Source organism: Mercenaria mercenaria, chromosome 11 (genome assembly GCF_021730395.1).
Source record: "Mercenaria mercenaria strain notata chromosome 11, MADL_Memer_1, whole genome shotgun sequence".
Taxonomy (NCBI): domain Eukaryota; kingdom Metazoa; phylum Mollusca; class Bivalvia; order Venerida; family Veneridae; genus Mercenaria; species Mercenaria mercenaria.
This window is the reverse complement of record NC_069371.1, coordinates 44071791-44090528: the sequence shown is the minus strand read 5'-3', so window position 1 is coordinate 44090528 and position 18738 is coordinate 44071791. Positions and strand designations below refer to the sequence as shown.

The window sequence follows — 18738 nt, the reverse complement described above, 5'->3', positions numbered from 1 at the left end:
TAAAACCGAATGAACTTGTATCTTTTTAATTTAGATAGCAGCTGATTCAGTATTTGAACTATTTCGGAATGGTATCTTTCAAAATGGCATGAGCTTCTCAATTCAGACTGATAACAAAAGGTGTGACAGTCTTTTTGTTATGATCAAATAGCCAGTAATTACCGGCAATTAAGTGTCAACTCGTGTCAATTATGTTGTTCATAGTTTGATCTTAGTTAAAGATAATACTCGATCCTTAATTAGTATCATAATTTTTGTGATTTATTAATATTTTTCATCAAAATACTTTAAATTTATATGAAATTAATTTTGTTTAATAGAAAAATAAACCATTTGATCTTTTACGGAACGTAACGGCAATCTTAGATTTTAGCGGTGTCAGATAGCGCGGAGAGTAGTTTCCCTTTACCAAAATGGCGAACATTGGTAACAAAACTTGTTTTGAAGTTGGAAAATCGTCTATACCTGTGTATAATGAGCACCCACAATTCGGGGATGGTCCCGGTGGTAATAAACTGCGCATTTTACATGGGTATCTGCGCAAAGGAGTTTCGTGACCGATTTTGCGGGTCCAGTGGACGCAGAGGCACTACAAAATGCGAGTCCAAAACAGTCAAAGCGCGTCAGGGACGCAGAAAACCTGCGTCCGGGAAAACCCTGTATATACTTTAGGTATTGATACTTATCTGCAAACAAAATTTTGTGTGAATACATACTAAAGATTTACAATAAACCTCTGCATTATTCAGCCGATAAAACAAAAGTTTGCCGAAATCAATGATGGCGAGATTGCCGTGACGTCACTCATTAAAATTGGTTCATCTGGTGGCTTTTATGTGATCTGAATTTTTAAATTTTAACAACCTTTTCACTGGATTTTCAAAATTAAAACAGTTTTGAAATACTTACAATTTTAATATTTTAGTAGTCAAATATTTTTTTTAATGAATAACTGTTTTAAATGACATTTAATTTCAATAACAGCAGTGTGATGTTCAAAACTTTTAGAAAAACATTTTAAAGCGTTCATAATTAATCCATTTTATTTAGAAATAATAGTCAAAATTAATTAATGAACTGCTTGTTTTTTAAGCTTTCCATTCTTCAAAAAATATATACCGGTATATATAAATTTGTGTTTTAAGAATTAAAGTTTAGACTGTTAGAAAAACTCTTTTTACAAAATAACATGGGCGATCAATGTTTTATCATTTAAAATAGAATATCAACGGATTTGTATACAAACACGATCTCATTCGTTTTATCGACTCAAAAATCAGATAAGTATTGATACCTTAAGTATATAACATTAAAATTATATAAAATCATTACTTATTCATTAAGAAATCAATTACCGGACGGCTAGACACTTCCTATATCAAAATAAATCACTTTGTGGAATTGTGAAAACTGTATTGTTTGAAAAATGTAAATTAACCACAGACCATTTAGAGCTTCTTAGTCCTCTGATGACAGGACAACCTACCCATCACTCTGTCAAGCATCATAGAGCCATTACATCTCTTGGGACCAACACATAAAATTCTCACGTCGCGAAAATTAATGATATTGACAAGGAATGTTAATTACGCTATTTTGCGATGACGATTTCAACACAGCTTTAATGTTTACTACATAATCATTCCTTAACAAGCGTGCAATCGTCCACACAATCTTGTTTTCGTATTTTTGTACAGATTTATTTGAAATGAGGAAATAATATGACCGGAAAACAAGCAAAAAGCCGAAAGAAAACAAACACAGTCTTCTGCGATTTTACCTGAATTTCATAATATTCCAGATTTCTGTCATAACTTCAACAACCAGTGCAGAAAGACAAATTAATTTACAATAAAACACTTTGAAAAAAACTCCGCGATCGTTCCAAAAACTGCGAAAATTTTCAATCAGGAACTGTTTTGGTTTTGTGTCAAACAGAATCGCGAGCTATTGGACCAATAGGGGTTCTGTAATTGGCTAAACTGATAGCCCACCATTACTTGTCGGCGCAAATGTTTCTACGAACCTATAACTCCATTTTTTTTTGCAGCAGGCGTGAGCCCGGCACTGACTGCTTATTTCTTAATGCAAAATGTAGAGTTGCATTCTTTTCTCATAAAATAGACCAAGAACATAGTTCTACTATATATCTACGCATCTCAACAAATCACCATTGTAAACATCTCTTGAAGATAAACAGGTCTACAATGAAACCGTTTAGGACTGGTATTTCAGATCAGGATATTGTATGTGCTTCTGTTAATATTAGACCAAAATTCAATAAAAAGTACAGATGAACAGTACAAAAAGTTTGTCCAAATGATACGCACCTAGACAGGCCCAGAATGTAAATGTGTCATGCGTTAATTAATAGCTAAGGCCTAAAAAAATCTTTGTTTCCGGTAACATGGTCAAAAAAATTAGGGTAGGTAGGTCGGAATTTTTTTTTTGGAAATTATCTTTATTAAGGGAGACTTTTCGGAAATTATTTTTTTGTCATAAAAAGGATTACAAATAAGGGGGTTATGCCTTTAGAGCATCAGTGAGTTCATTTCTAACATCACTGGCCATATTTAAAGCATAAAAAGTGCAGTTTTGCAACTTTTTGTTAAAAAGTTGAAAAAAATATTCTCCAAGGCCATAAAAACATTTAGGGTCGGGCCAAAAATTTAGGGTAGGTCGGGATACCGGAAACAAACAATTTTTTTACGCCTAAGGATCGCTTCGTCTGTTGCCCTGCGCGCTTTGCACCTGCTTACTTTTATTCCTTTTTTTAAAAAGTTATAGCCTGCCATGTATGATTTCTTTGCAATTTGCTTTTTGCGTTGCTTTTATTCAAATGATTGCTTGTAGTATGCTTTTTGAGTCGGCTAAACGATGAAATCGTTTTGACGAGTCCTTGCTATCCAGCGATTCTCTAAGTCTAAATGGACCAAATAACACAGTGAAGGGATGTAGTTCCATTAGATTTCTCAAACTTCAAACAGTTCACTGCATGAATGAAGTTAAGTTGTGTGAATTCCCTTTGCTATGACCAATATACGATGTAATCTGTCATATTTATGACTTGTAATTGTGCAATACTCGAATGTAACTCATTAAGCATAAATGTGCATTTTATGAATTGCGCAGGCTTTCAAAGCTTGCGTAACATCCAGCGAAAGACAAAAAATAGTTCCACAGGGCTCCAGATAAGATGCGTATTAGCGTAAATTACGTATAGAAATAATGCAAATACGCATGTCTAATAATTTCTAAGCGTATAAAAACGTATATAAAATTACAGAAATGCACACAATGCTTTTTTAAAAACAAAATCTGAATCGTCTGGATGCGTTAGGTAACATAGCCGATCCCGATCACCCTTAATTCTCCCACATTGAACGTATACACGCATCGTATGATTTCTATAAACTTTGCGTGGGTTTCTACACACACACATGAATTTTGCAGTCAGTAAACGGATAAATTATCGGAAGAAGAAGCTCTTACTGGTGTGTTTAGTTACTACAGATATTAAAAATGATTTTAATTCTTATTTTTCGAGAAATAAACAAATCGGCGAAACATTAAATTGTATTTTCTTGTAGTTTTTGAAATCGAAAGTAGATCGTCTATGTTTGGCGAAAAGAAACAACTTTTTTATGAAATAAGAGGTAATTTAACCGTAAACTTCAATGTCAAATACTGCCAATTGCTGCTAAATGTCTTCGTATCATCACAATTTGTAAAATATATTGTTCAAACTGGAGAAAAGTGTAATCGTATCCGGATATAATATTTTGGGTAAATATCGAGCTGTGTTATGAAATTTTAAGAAAAAAACTAAAAACAAACTGAAACTGGTAGACTATACTGTCAGTACATCAATCATTAGCCGACTCAGGCCATTCAGGCCTTTGATTTTTCCTGTTGCCTGACACTGATGCTATAGAAATTCAAATGTCAGTAATATCTTGAACCAGTTGATCTGGTTGTAAGCAGTAGTCTGAGTAGAAACAGTGTTTTGTTTGTTTGGTTTGTGATGTTTTAAATATAGTTTCATGCGCTTTCTTTTATGTTCATGCTGGAGGATGGTGCTAATAGGCCACACCAACCTGTATGAGTACGCCTTTAACATTCATTAGATAAAAATGCCCCTTCTTTTTTTTTTTGCTCAGATATAGTACAGATCTATATATTTTATATTAATTTTTTTATCCCTACTGCCAAGATTAGTACCTTCTATGCAGTTATCTCAATCCGAGGCTCAATCTCAATGGTGATACTTGTCAACATCCAATTGTAGACATATACGCCAAGGGATGACTTTACGGGTGTGTATTGTGAAGCGCTCGGGAAAATAAAAACTATATACATTTGTATCTCACACGATATTAGTGTATTATATGTCTCTTTATTTTACTTTTTCTTGTTCTTCATTTTTTTACAGGTCTGTGCTTATATGTGCTAAATATATGTAAGTTTGCTTTTAATCAAATAACCACGTTATTCCTAATCATTCTAACATATTATTGTAATACGCTTTAAATATTCGTTTATCTTTACGTTTTGCCGCTTTATTCTTGTTAATTTCGGTTTTCTGTTGTTTGCTGGGAGATAGCTCATGACCTAATGCTTTTTGTTATATATATATATATATATATATATATATATATATATATATATATAATATTTGACGTAAAATCAAGTTTCTTGTATATTGTATCTTGTAAACAAACCCCACTAAAATACACCTTTTCAAGAAAGCAAACTGGGGTCAGTTTAAATTATACATTAACACATTATTGAAAAGCAGACATTTCGGAAAGTCATTACTTATCAGTGGAAGTGATTTGGGCGCACTTTAAAAACTTCATCCACACTGGCATTCCAATATATGTACCAGTAAAAAGATAGGTAGTAAACGGTGCCTTTCTTGGCTAAGTAAAGAAATTAAAAAGCTGAAAAATGTTAGGGAAAAGCTGTATCAGAAGCTTAACAGACACATGTCTGTTATGACTGTACACAAAAATAGAAATCCACCAAATCATTAAATAAGGGAAATACATAGAAAATTCTTGTCATGACACAGCAAGAAAATATATTTGTAATATACATAGCAGCACTCTCTCAAACAATTTTTCTAGTGAAAGCCTATATCACCACATGAAAAACTCTGGGCAAGATTTTCCGGTTATTGCCCTTCTTAAAGATCCGCTTTCAGGTAGTCTTTAATCAGACAACGTACTGAAGGTCAACATATAAAATGGACAGTTCCAGTCTATCTCCCCTAGCTGTCTCTTGGCTAGTCGTAATTCTGTAAAATAAGATTTTCATTTTCAGGTACAGATGCCGGACATCAATATATCAAACAAAAGGTATTCTTAAATAACTCTCCAGCCTTAAGGTAGATAAAGCCACTGGTCCTGATATCACCAAAACTCTTTATTTGCAAGAACTGAGGGAAGAAACTCCTGTCTGTTTTATTTTCCAAAAATCCCTATCTACTGGTTCTCTTCCATTAGATTAGACCAAAGCAAATGTGACACTACTGTTGAGATGGATAACACCAGTGACCCAGCAAATTAAAGGCCCATTTTCCTGACTTGTATTCTATGCAAGTTTCTAACCTCTCCTCTCACGTTACCAGACATAACACCCTTAATGACGTGCAGCATGGAGTCCGGGACGGACATTCTTGTGAAACTCAACTCCCTGAATTCTATTATAACCTCATCAAAATCACTGAGTGAGGTCAAACAAACTGATCTTGACCTTCCGGACTTCTTTAAAGCCTTTGACAAGATTTACCATCTAAAACTTTTATATAAGATTCAAGAGCATTGTGTCTCTCCCCAGGTAAATAACTGGATTAAATATTTTCTTCTTGGTCGTTCTCAAACTGTTGTCCCCGACAGCGTGTCCTCTGTTAAAGTTTCTGTCACTCAAGATTACCAAAAGGCCGTGTTCTTTGTCCTCTTTTTTCTGCATTATATCAATGACTTCCCTTGTTCTGTTACCCCTCAGATGCGTCTCTTTGCTGATGACACTACAGTTTATATAATCATGAACCCCATTTCAGACTGCAAAACCCTTCTGCATTGCTCTCCAGCAAATGAAAAATGGAAAGGACTGTGGGACTTACGTGTTACTTGCAGAACGCAAAATAGCTAGGAGTATGTATTTCTATTATCTTGGAACATACACACCAGTAAAGTCAGCACACAAAGCTACAAATCATTGCGGTTCATCCGCTAAAACATTGTTACTAAATATTAACATGTCGTCCGGTCCTTTGCTTATCAATCCCTAGCAAAATAATGGTAGTTCGCAATTTGAGTACGCATCAACTCTCTGGTCACCTCACACTAAAAAGAACATAAATAAGCTGGAGATGGTGCAGTGCCGTACATTTAGTTAAGGGTAAATGTCCCTTGAATACCGTAAAAAAAATGATGATAGGATTATTACGTTTTATAAAATTTACAATAACTTGGTTGCAATACAACTTCCCGTTTTCTCCAACCTCCTGTAAGGATTACCCTTATTGTCTCTATCAGGTTTATGTTGGCACAGACTATATCGAATTCCCTTTTTATCTTCAAAAATACCACAGTACTCTGGAATGGTCTTCCTCACAACATTGCTGTTATGCTTAGCTTTGACTCTTTCAAGCAGACTGTCTCAAATTTCAACTATTAGGTCAGCGAAGGAGGTTTTAAACTCCTATTGTTACTACATTAGTATTCACTAATATGCTGTCTGCTTTTATTTCACATTCTCACTGTCTGCCAGGAACTTTCCTTGTAGTGTTTTAATATTTCATTTCACTAATCGCGACACGCACCCCTGTCCATAACACTCGAAAGAGGGGTGTGGCAGTAAATAGGGAGCAAGTTGTGTTATAGATAGTTATTAGTACTACTTTTTCTGCTGTCGCTGACGTTCTTAGTGCCTTTAATTGAGATCTGCCTCTCGTAAAGTACAAAGGGTATTTAAATGTGCACGTGACGGATGTACAAATATATTGACAGGTGAACTTTTTTCCAAATAGAGTTCAGGAAGATCCTAAATCTACAGTGTACTGCCAAACAATCAATAACGTTTAGGTCTTGGAGGCATTTTGTCTGTGACAAACTGTTAAAAGTGTTGTGTATGCTCATTAGGCGCAAAGTAAAAAAAGAGCTACAATGTACATATTACTAAGCATAAAAACATATACGTTCTTGGAATGGTCTATCCGAGTCTCAGTTTAAATAATTTCACTTGACGGCTGACAACTCTTCATATATGTTTTTATGCTTTGTAATATGCGCATTGTAGTTCTTTTTGTCGAGCCCGCTTGCGGATGCGAAGACATAGTTGTCCAAATGGCTGTTCGGTGTATGTGCGTGTGGGCGTGCGTGCGTCCGTGCGTGCGTCCGGATTTGTTTGTCCGGAACATAACTTTGACATGCATGGAGCAATCTTGTTTATATTTGGCATGCATGTTAATCTCAGTGAGACGGAGTGTCATGTGCAAACCCCAGGTTCCTATCTCAAAGGTCAAGGTCACAATTATAGGTCAAAGGTCAAATTCAAAAATGACTTTGTCCGGAGCATTTCTTATTCATGCATGGAGGGATTTTGATGTAACATGGCACAAATGTTCACTATCATGAGACGGAGTGTCATGCGCAAGAACCAGGTCCCTAGGTTTAAGGTCAAGGTCACACTTAGAGGTCAAAGGATACAAGAATGACAACTTTGTCCGGAGCATTTCTTCTTCATGCATGGAGGGATTTTGATGTCGCTTGGCACAAATGTTCACCACCATGAGGCGGAGTGTTAGGCACAAGAACCAGGTCCCTAGGTCTAAGGTCAAGGTCACACCTAGAGGTCAAAAGTCAGATATAAGATTGACTTTGTCTGGAGTATTTCTTTTTGATGCATAGAGGGATTTTGATGTAACTTGGCACAGTTGTTCATCATCATGAGACGGAGTGTCATGCGCAAGATATTAGAATTACTTCCCTTTGTTGTTACTATAAATAGCTTATATTCGTAACTTTTTTATTACTGGTCGTAGGGAAAAATCAAGACCACTTTTCTGTAGTACAACATGCATGTTACATCCAATTTTCAGGTGAATTTTAACCTATCTCTGCTGGTGAGGATTTCTGTGTGGATCTCAATGAGACAGGGAGTGTCTTGTGCAACTACCAGTCCTTTTGACAGCTGGCGGGCTCGACATGTTGCCTGTGGGCATCTAGTTTTTTACTTTGCACCTAGTGGGCATTCTCAACTTTTAACAGTTTCTCACAATTTCAAATGTTTTCAGAACAACTATTAATACTTCTAAAATGATGGTTTTCCCATTGTTTAAAAGAAAGGAGTCAATCGACTTATGTGCCTAATTAACGACAGAGTCTTCACGGGCACCGAATTAATACAATTCACTGTCACATTCTTCCATTTCGCTAATATCTTCAAGTACCTCTCCATATTCATTGTCATGATTAGAATCGTTTTATATCTTAAAGTGTTTCTTGATTTGAAAGCGACTGACTTGTCAAAAGTTTTATTTGGAATGTGATTTCATTTTTATGACCTATATTTTGATCGGTGAACAAACTTTTAAGCCCGGCCTTTTTCAAAGTTTTTGAGTGGCGGTATTTTTGGGGAGTATGTGTTCAGGCTGTAGTAATAATGTTCTTACGCGGCTCTATAGTATTCTCCGAATTTTTAAATAATTCATATCAATGAAAATGTAACGTAAAATATAAATTTTACTCACCTCTTTACATTTTGAAACTGGTGATAGCTGCACCACGGAAATGTCGATAGCTCTTTCCCTTATCACCACTTTTTGGTGGTGGCGCTAGGGTTTAGTAGCCGTGAGAAACGATCCTACAACTTTCTGTGTCAGAAAATTTATCGAGTATCCGGGGATCATGTAATGTTGTTAGAAGTTGTTACCGAACCATTTGCTTTTGTTTTGTTTTGATTTTGAGTCTGTGTATGTATATATAGGCAATAAATTTATGGTCAAATCAGTCAAAGACTTTGGAGAAGTCCAAATATATACAGCCCACACATCTTACCTTCACGTTCCAAAACCTCTGATCAATGCTCCAAAGCTTCAATGTGTGTGGCGGCCATAAGATGTATTCCCATTCTTGGATCAGTGTTCTAAATTGTTTTGTTCCCTTGAGATCATGGATTCCATTCAATGCATCGTGAATGGTTGCAGTATATGCAGCCAAAGAATTGTATTAATTATCACAACAGCAGTCTTTAAGTGACATGTAGCGGCCGTAAAAAATTATCTCTGAACTTGGACTCAATGTTGTTATATTTTCTGGTCCTTTGAGATCATGCGTTCGTATCATAGAATTTCGCTTAAGTCGATGCTAGGGGGCGTGAGAGTTGTAACACATTTCAATATCACCGTCATGAACACAATTATTCAGACCGAGTCTGTTATTACTTTGCTTTGCTGCGCTCTATACTTTCAAAGGATCTTCTGATGGACTTTTTTAAATAAGTATTAAATGGGTCCACGACTCGTATAAAGGACGCAACGACGATAAAAATATGTTAGTGAGAAAAATACATGACAACGAACAGGAATCAAAAAGAAGTAGCATGGTAAAAAAGTACAACAGTAAAAATAAACAAGTATATTATAATAGCAATATGATAATGATTTCGTTTTACTGCAGTAATATGCTTTTTAGCTCTCCCTAGCACGATGTGCTCATGATGAAGTTTTAGGATACTTTAAATGTCCGTCATCAATAATTTCTTTTAACAACATCTCCTACGAACCAACAAGTCAGTTTCAACCAAACTTGACCGGAATGTTTTTTTTTATGGATGAATCTGGTTCAGATTTCTTCAAATCTAGGTCATCCATGCAGAATTCTGATTGCCATGATACCCAAAATGAAAATATTTCAAAATCTTCCCCTCGTGGTTGTGGTCATGTTTTCATTTACAAATGTACATATATAGTGACAGTTTCAAAATCTTGTCTTCATCGTCCAAATTGTCTCGAGCTAAAAATAGAAATCCATACAAATGACACCTCTTTTAACCTCCATACCAATTTTGGAATAATTGCAAATGTTTTCAGTTACCTTATAGTATCAAGTCTGTTCGAATTATTCATGTTTGTGAAAAACATGACCAACAGAGGCAGTAATCACATTCTCCTATATACATGTACAGTGCACACTGATAATACAGAACCTAGCAAATTATAATAACTACATTATTTATATCAAATATGTCAACATCTTTCATATTTATATATGGAAAAAAAAACACAATAACAACCGAAATGTATATTTACATATTTCGTATAAAAAAAGTGGTCTGGTATTGTCTCAACGCAATCATCAATAAGATGTGCTTATCCGTTTGCAACATTTGGCATATGAGCTCACAATTGCTTCTCCAACGTGGTTAACCTACTCAGCCTTTTTTTTTTAGATTAAATCAGCATCCCCCGATTATTTAATTATGATCAGGCGAACTTCCCCGCGAAGGCCCTTTTTATTTTCATCAGATTTTTTTTGACAGGTGTGCTCTGAATAATTGTTTATAGCAATGAACGTATGTTGTTTACTCAAAGAAAATGCCTGTTCTCGTGATTGTAAAATTTATTTTATGTAAATGGACGAATCGGACCTACGACAAATGAGTCTGAACAGAATATATAATCTGCCAGCCTAAGCTCCTCTAATTTTCTAACGATCGTCCCTTAATTGTTGAATATGAATAAAGCCACCGCCAAAGAGAGTTTAATTTTGCATTTTCATTCCCTGGGTGTCGGAGACTTGTGAGGCATACGTTAATAATAATTACCTATCCCCGATGAGTCCATCCATCCTTCGCAATAAATTGTGTTTCCTGCTCCTTTTACAGTTTTTATTCAATTAAATTAAAACTTCGTATAAATCATTACCATTAAATGCACATATTATCGTCGGGAGTTTTTTTGCGGACACACCTGTTTTGACTTTTGTGTCATTCGTTAAAATTATTGCTATGTCCAGTGTTTTGAGAAAACCCCTCGAAATCGACATTTAAGTAGATTACCCGAAAAGTAAACCGGATGTTAAATTAAATTGGACAGGTGAAACTTGAACCGAAAGTAGGCAGTAAGTTTATTTGATTTTCTTGTATTCTCATGATTCTGCATATTGCGAGTATAATGCCTAGGTTTTCTAATTAAAAATATCTATTGGTATCGCAGTTTTGAAATGTAAACAAAGAAAAGAATAACATAGGTAACGTTTCCAATGTAAACACTGTAAATTGTAATGCGCTCCGTGTCGTACTCTTTCCTCGTGAGCTCGATTAAGTGTGTTTCAACACTTTAAGACTCAACGAAGAGCTCTAAAGTTAGTAAATTTGGTTAACTGAAATACGTCATTACTAACACGTAAAATTTATGTTTTAATACACTTCGCTTAAAATATGATAATGATGTGCTCTCCTGTGATATTTTAAAGTACAACTGGATGGTTTTATAAATTTTATGACATGTTATACTTCACGTTAAAAAGCATTGTCCGGTCATAATTTCGGTATTGATACTGCGGCGATTTTATACGAAAATGAAAATGAATAAAATTAGTAACCTTACGTAAAGTATGTAATGCAAAATAAAAAAAAAATCTTTGGAAGGATGCAAGATTCGAACCGTCAAAAGTATCACTACAAAATGATCACAGTTCTATCCACTCATCCCCTGTGCCAACAAGCCAGCTGTTACAGTCATAATTTTTTTTTAAACGACTGCTACTGTTTGTTTATTTACTTATTAATATTGCTAAAAATAGAAACGCCATAATATTGTGTGGTAGTTATACCATCGGTGGTTAGTTCAGCAGTGTACGAAAACCACCAGTAAACAATTAACAAATAATAGATATACATCTATTATACATATATGCTCATATATATTGATGGCCTCCGTGGATTTTAAACCTCGTTTGGAGTGTAGAATTTCTTCACACGAGGAAGGCATCCAGCTGGCTTACGTAAGATCGTCGGTTTTACCCAGGTGCCCACCCATGGCTAAAACAAAGCCGGATGGGCACCTGGGGTATCATCCACTATCAAAAGCTGGATTTTTTAAAACTCGCCATATGTATGTATATATATATATATAGTAGAGAGAATTTATACGAACTAAATCACCACCACAGTATACGAGACCAATTACGGCAAAGCGCCTAGCAGTACAAACGAACACGCACATATATCAGTTTCGATGCTGCTTTATATACGAGCCCGAATTGTACTACACATTCGTACTGGTTCAACATTTGCATATATACTCAAATCTCTGTTTTCATGTCTCACAAATCAGTAGTGACATTTTAGTCATTTTAACTGATTGGGACCAGAGAAGCTATATTTTCTCTCTCTGAAAGTTAACTGGATCTCGAGGATACATTGAATATATATATATATATATATATATATATATATATATATATATATATATATATATATAGATAATTTTCATTAAGGGATATAATTATATTCAGAACAGTTGACTTTCCCATACGTGAGATCCGCTAGGATACAAGTTCGCATTATAAATTATTATATAGTAGAGATAAACATAAATAACTAAATTTTTGTATTTCACTGCTTATAAAATTGTGGTAACATTTTATCATAGTTTAGTAATAGCACTGTAATGGAATAATTGCTGTCATTAATTGATGATATGCAATGGCACGCACAACACTGGACATAATTGTAAATCGCATACGGCAGTACTTCATTTTTAAAAGACGTGTTCATTTGTTTTTACACAAAATGATTTAACCCCGATAGAAATTAATTTTTAAATTGATATATACTTGAGGACTTTTCTTACTAGGCCCTTTTGTGTTCCAACTATTTTATATATAATTTATATGTCCTATCATAAAATCAAATCATTTGGTAACTGATGATGTGTAGTAGTTTGTGTGAATTCAACAAACCTTTGATGAAACTTTGTACACTTTTCTATTTTCTAGATTTTCCTGGACCTAAAACTGTCAGTTATCTAGAATGGCAAGTCAAACGAAAACGTTAGCATGGCAAACTGAACGATCGTTTGAAGAAACAAACAGGCACATGTTACATGACGGTGTACTTTGTGACGTAACTTTTTTGGCGGGAAGTAGCAAGAAAGAAGAAGTGAAAGCTCATAAATTTGTCATGGTGAGTAGAAGTCCTGTGTTTTACGCGATGTTCTGTGGTTCACTTGCAGAATCCAGCAGTACTGTACAAATTCCAGATATTGAACCTGAAATATTTCGAGAGTTATTAAGGTATGTTTGAACATTTTCTTTCATGTAATTTATTATCTGCAATTAACGTGACATGTCATCAGCTATTTGAGAATCTCCCTGAAAAAAATATTGCTTAAGTCTTACAACACTTTGACATTGTTGCAGGGTATTTGTTGCTTTTTCATTCTTTTGTTTTTATTAGGCAATCATGTTTGCCGATAAAGGAGTATTAAAATGATTTATTCCAATGCCAGACTTCCTCGACTTTTCGTTTCTCAGATTCCTCCTGCAATATTTTTTTTGAAAACTGAATAAGAAAAATTAAATTTACACTAAGTTTCAAATGCTCTCACCATAAACATTAAAGAAAAAATAAATTCAGAAGATTTTTCACGTATTTTGATCTTTGTGATTATATAGAATTTTATGTATCTACGCCGTTTCACGTATCGCATTCATATTTCATTTTTAAAACTAGTCAATTTTTAATCAGTGAAACATTGTGAATAAATGCAAAAAAAGTTACTGCCCTCCTCCCATGGATTGTTTTTTTATCGTAGAAAACAAAAGAGAGAAAAGAAAACTCTAACCTAAAGTAACATTGTATTTAAAGTGTTTACGTTGTTGCGTAATTAGTAAAGGAAACCATATATTGAACCTCTTGCGCTAAAGATATTTTGCACGAGTAAATAGAAATTTTTGGGTTATACATTGTATTTTGATATTAAGATTGTGATTTTTGTTCTATTTTAAAGGTTCATTTATACTGAAGATTGCACAATCAACGATGACAACGTCATGTCCCTTTTATACAGTGCGAAGAAGTATGAATCCAACCGTCTTGCAGAGAAATGTAAGGCTTACTTAAATACCCAGCTTTCTATCGACAACGTCTGTGTCATATTACAGCATGCACACAAGTTTGATGAAGGTGAACTAGACGAAAAATGTCTTGAGTTTGTTCTTGAGAATGGGGATGACGTAATAAAATCCGATGGGTTTTCTTCTTTATCAAAAGCAGTTCTTCAAAAAATCATCGAATCAGATAAGCTGAAAGCAGACGAGTTAAATATTTACGATGCATGCAAGAGATGGGCACTTCAGCAGTGTGAAAAGAAAAGTGACAAACGTGAAATTTTACCTGCTGATTTGAGAGCGAAACTTGGTGATTTGATCTACTTGATAAGGTTTCCTACAATGTCTATTGACGTGTTTTCAAAACACGTGTCTAAAGATCACATTTTAACTGCAGAAGAAAACGTGTCTGTTTTTCAAAGTATAGCAGAAGGTAGCTCAGATAATAACAAATATTCCTTTTGCAGCGCAAAGAGAAATGTTTGGGCCTCAAAAGAAAGAATAACAATAACAAGATGCAAATTGAATAAAACAAGACAATGGGCTCAAGGAGGATGCCCAGATGTTATAGATTTCCGGGTATCCCATCAGGCTAGACTTTTAGGTGTGAGTCTGTTTTCGCCTAGAACCGCGGGAACATTAGTAGGAAAACTCAGTTTGCAATGTTGCAGCTCAATATTAACATCAAAGAGCGATTTAAAGATATCGTTTCAGGAGTCAAAGTACAGCGAGGAAGTTTTATTTGATAATCCACAGATAGTAGAACCTGAGAAGGTATATTCAATTTATGCAGAACTTAAAGGTCCTAATACATATAGAGGCCAAGACGGTCTGGCGAAAGCTTCCTCAGGTTCACTTTGTGTGTCGTTCTTCAGCAGTGAAAAGAGCACTAATAACACAAATGTAACCAATGGACAATTCTATTATCTCATTTTTGATTAGAATGTATTTTATGAGAATTAGACAAAGAAAAAGTATAACGTTTGTCACACAGTTTGTTTAGAAACTTAAAAATAACATCTAAATTATCTCATAAAATCGATTCCTGGAATATGCGATGATTAAATCGTAGTGGAGTGGTGAGATATTATCTTCTACCAGTTACATACGTTTGTTCTGTCAAATAAAAAATGGCCTTTATGTGCAGTCTTTTTTTAAGATAACCACAAGTACAAATAAATCTGTACTTTGATGCTATGCATAAATACTGTCATATAATCATAATAAGGAGAAAGGCTAATTTGTTCTTATGTTTATTCGACTTAAAAGTAAGAAGGCTATGAACATTTTAATGTTTGATCAAAAGTGCAGTCATTTTGTTTCCACGGCAATGTAAAACAAAAAGGTATTTAGATATTCATTTTTGCTATGTTTTCTAATTTTGAAAAAAAATCTTTACCTTTTCCAATTAGAATAAAAGAAACCATACCGCAGCCGCATTAATGCTTTACATCTATAACTATAAACTTATACTAAAATTTAAAAGCCTTTTAGGGCATTTGTCAACCAATAAGCCATTTACACACTTAATGGCTGCATACAATGTCTCCTTTTATAAATTCAGCCTTATCTTTTTCAACAGTGGTCCGATTTTAGAAGTTCTTTCAACTTTGCCGAGTGATAGCTTTCATATACAAGAGCTGTCGGAGGACAGCAACGCTCGACTATTCAACAGCCTTGTCAATTGAATGAACACAAAAGTTGAAAAAGGGGCATAATTTTGTAAAACTGCGAAACAGAAGGGCTATGTAACCTGCACAGTGCTTATCAGCTCATGACAGTGGAAAAGTGTGTAAAGTTTCAATCCATTCCCATTAGTGGGTACAGATCTCGAGATACCAGCTTACATATAAGAATTTAACCAAAAACTGCTAAATTGAAAAAGGGGCATAATTTTGTTAAAATGCAAAGTAGAGTTATTGAACCTTTGCATTGCATGTCATATCATGACAGTGAACAAGTGTGTGAAGTTTCAATCGTTTCCCATTTGTGGATACTGAGATACCAGCTTACCTACAAAAACATAACCAAAAACTGTTAAGTGGAAAAAGGGGCACAATTTTGAAAAAAAATGCAAAATAGAGTTAAGGGACCTGCATAGTGCATGTCAGATCATAACATTGAACAAGTGTGTGAAGTTTCAATCCATTCCCAGCTTACATACAAAAATTTAACCAAAATCTGCTAAGTGGAAAAAGGGGCTTAATTTTGAAAAAAGTGCAAAGTAGACTTATGGGACCTGCTTAGTGCATGTCATATCATGACAGTGAACAAGTGTGTGAAGTTTCAATCCTTTCCCGTTAGTGGATACTGAGATACCAGCTTACTTACAAAAACTTAACCAAAAACAGTTAAATGGAAAAAGGGGCATACTTTTGAACAAATGCAAAATAGAGTTATGGGACCCGCATAGTGCATGTCAGATTATGACATTGAACAAGTGTGTGAAGTTTCAATCCATTCCCATTAGTGGATACTGAGATACCAGCTTACATACAAAAACTTAATCAAAAACTATTAATTGGAAAAAGGGGAATAATTTTGTAAAAATGCAAAGCAGAGTTTTGGGACCTGCATAGTGCATGTCAGATCATGACATTGAACAAGTGTGTGAAGTTTCAATCCATTCCCATTAGTGGATACTGAGATACCAGTTTACATGCAAAACTTAACCAAAATCTGCTAAGTGGAAAAAGGGGCTTAATGTAAAGTAGAGTTATGGGACCTGCTTTCATATACAAGAGCTGTCAGAGGACAGCAACGCTCGAATTTCAACAAGGATTCGAGGTACAGGGCTAGCGCATAGGAGTTTTATGGTAGTTGAATGCTATATAGACTATAGCAAATATAGGCTGAGCATCGGAAAGCTGAGACAGAGACCCAGAGTGTGGTAATCTACTGAGAGTAGGAGAGTTCCAGCTTATAGACGGTTCAGCGTTATTGGCGAAGTACAGCCAATGCATCGGGGATATACCTATATGGTAGTTGAATGCTACATGTGATAGTATATAGGCGCTGAGCATCCAGGGGTCAGGGCAATTATATAGAGTTGCAACTTCAATTAAGAGGACAGAGGCCGAGCATCTATACGATAGGACTCGTATGTTATTGATTCAAAGACATTGTCTGACGGGAACTTCAACAAAAAGACTAGTCAAATATAGAGTCTCCAGCCTATAGGAGTTTGAGCTAATTATTGTTAATTGAAGACTGTTAGTTTCACTTTGAAACATTTAGTGATTTGCCTGATACCTGAAATTATCCAGCTCATAACTGAAATCATTTACGAATCGTTGGTACACGAACCATTTAGGCAAGGTAGCCAAAGGTAAATTTATGTATGAGATATTTGGTCTCACCATCAATACGTTTTAAAGAGAATTCCTATAGTTTTTTTTCTTTCATAGAATTTTTTTAAATTCACATATATGATAGGAAAATTTGTGCTGAAAACAATGAACAAATAAAAGCAATAGGTCACCAGGCTTGTTTTTGTGAAAAATTGTTTTGAACACACCCACTGTTGCTGAAACTGCTAGCGATTTTTCAACATTTTCATAATTTTCTGCATTTTTATAAATACCAACCAAAATATATATCAAGACAGCACAATAAAGTTTTTTTCTTTTTACAGATTTTATCATATACTTATTTGATATCATAGTCATATTTGTAATACTCTATCCTTATATTAATGGGTACAAATGAAAAAAATATTGTTTCATATTTACTTTTGTGAACTTTTTTCAGTGAAAAATACGCATAGTGAAGAATATTTTTTTTTAATTTTGAAAAAATTCTTTCATAGAATTTTTTCCTATTTTTGTTGTGTATAGATAATTGTATTGTGAGCATAAAAATGGCTAAAAATGTATGGGTCACCAGGATAAATTTTATGTTAAGACCGCTAGAATACAACACCTGTTCGGACGGAAAATGGCGCGTATCTGGCCAAATTGATTACATGTATGTCTGCTAGAAGTTAAAAAAAAAGTTTTAAAAATTCTTAATTCTTTCTATAATTGAATTCTAAATAATCTGAAAGGTGATATTGTCTTATTAGTACTAAGTCAATAATCTTACATTATATGAACAACACTGTCTTTGTACCAAAATGCGATTTGAAAACACAACCACAAAAATAGCAAGATACCTGTCATGCATGATACTTGTCAATACAACATAAACCAGTATCAACATTTGATTACTGATAAAACTTATCAAAAATGTTATTTCATTCAAGATTCCTCATATTTAAGACTGTCTGTAACATGTTTCAACAAATGTTGACTTCAGTTCAGTTTTCCATAGAAAGTGTCGGCTGCGCAGAAAGATGCGCATAAAAAACTATCGGAATTCCTTTTAACAAAGGACATTCTATATCGTTTGTCAGCTAGTCTTAAGACATAGTCACCATAGCGATTGGACCCATTTCATTGTCCAAGATACTAAAGGCGTAGGCACTTCCCTGTGTCATATAACTCGTATCCTGACAACCAGCTTACATACAAAATTTAACCAAATCGGGACGCCGACGCCGACGCACGGGCGAGTCCAATAGCTCTACTATTGTTTGAATAGTCGAGCTAAAAATCAACTCAATCAAACCCGAGTC

General features: G+C 34.7%; 2 protein-coding genes across 4 annotated transcripts in view; one reads left to right on the top strand and one right to left on the bottom strand.

Moving 5' to 3' along the window:
- The window catches only part of LOC123530719 (WAS/WASL-interacting protein family member 1-like), a 33746-nt gene extending 31791 nt beyond the window's left edge, over window positions 1-1955 (bottom strand). For both annotated transcript variants that reach the window (XM_045311474.2, XM_045311475.2), the window contains exon 1: window positions 1781-1955. The gene's annotated coding sequence lies outside the window, so the exon portion shown is untranslated. The remainder of the gene's footprint in view (window positions 1-1780) is intronic.
- Window positions 1956-2864: 909 nt separating this feature from the next.
- LOC123531857 (BTB/POZ domain-containing protein 6-like) lies at window positions 2865-15444 on the top strand. Of its 2 annotated transcripts, none has more exons than XM_053517301.1 (3): window positions 2865-3494; window positions 13011-13307; window positions 14024-15444. In XM_053517301.1, the coding sequence occupies exons 2-3, from the start codon at window positions 13045-13047 to the stop codon at window positions 15063-15065; spliced, it is 1305 nt and encodes a 434-aa protein (XP_053373276.1). In that variant the 5' UTR covers window positions 2865-3494; window positions 13011-13044; the 3' UTR covers window positions 15066-15444. The 2 variants fall into 2 exon arrangements, with proteins under 2 accessions (XP_053373276.1, XP_053373277.1); XM_053517302.1 differs by lacking the exon at window positions 2865-3494 and adding an exon at window positions 11049-11129 and having other exon boundaries at window positions 14024-15443.
- Window positions 15445-18738: the final 3294 nt, after the last annotated feature.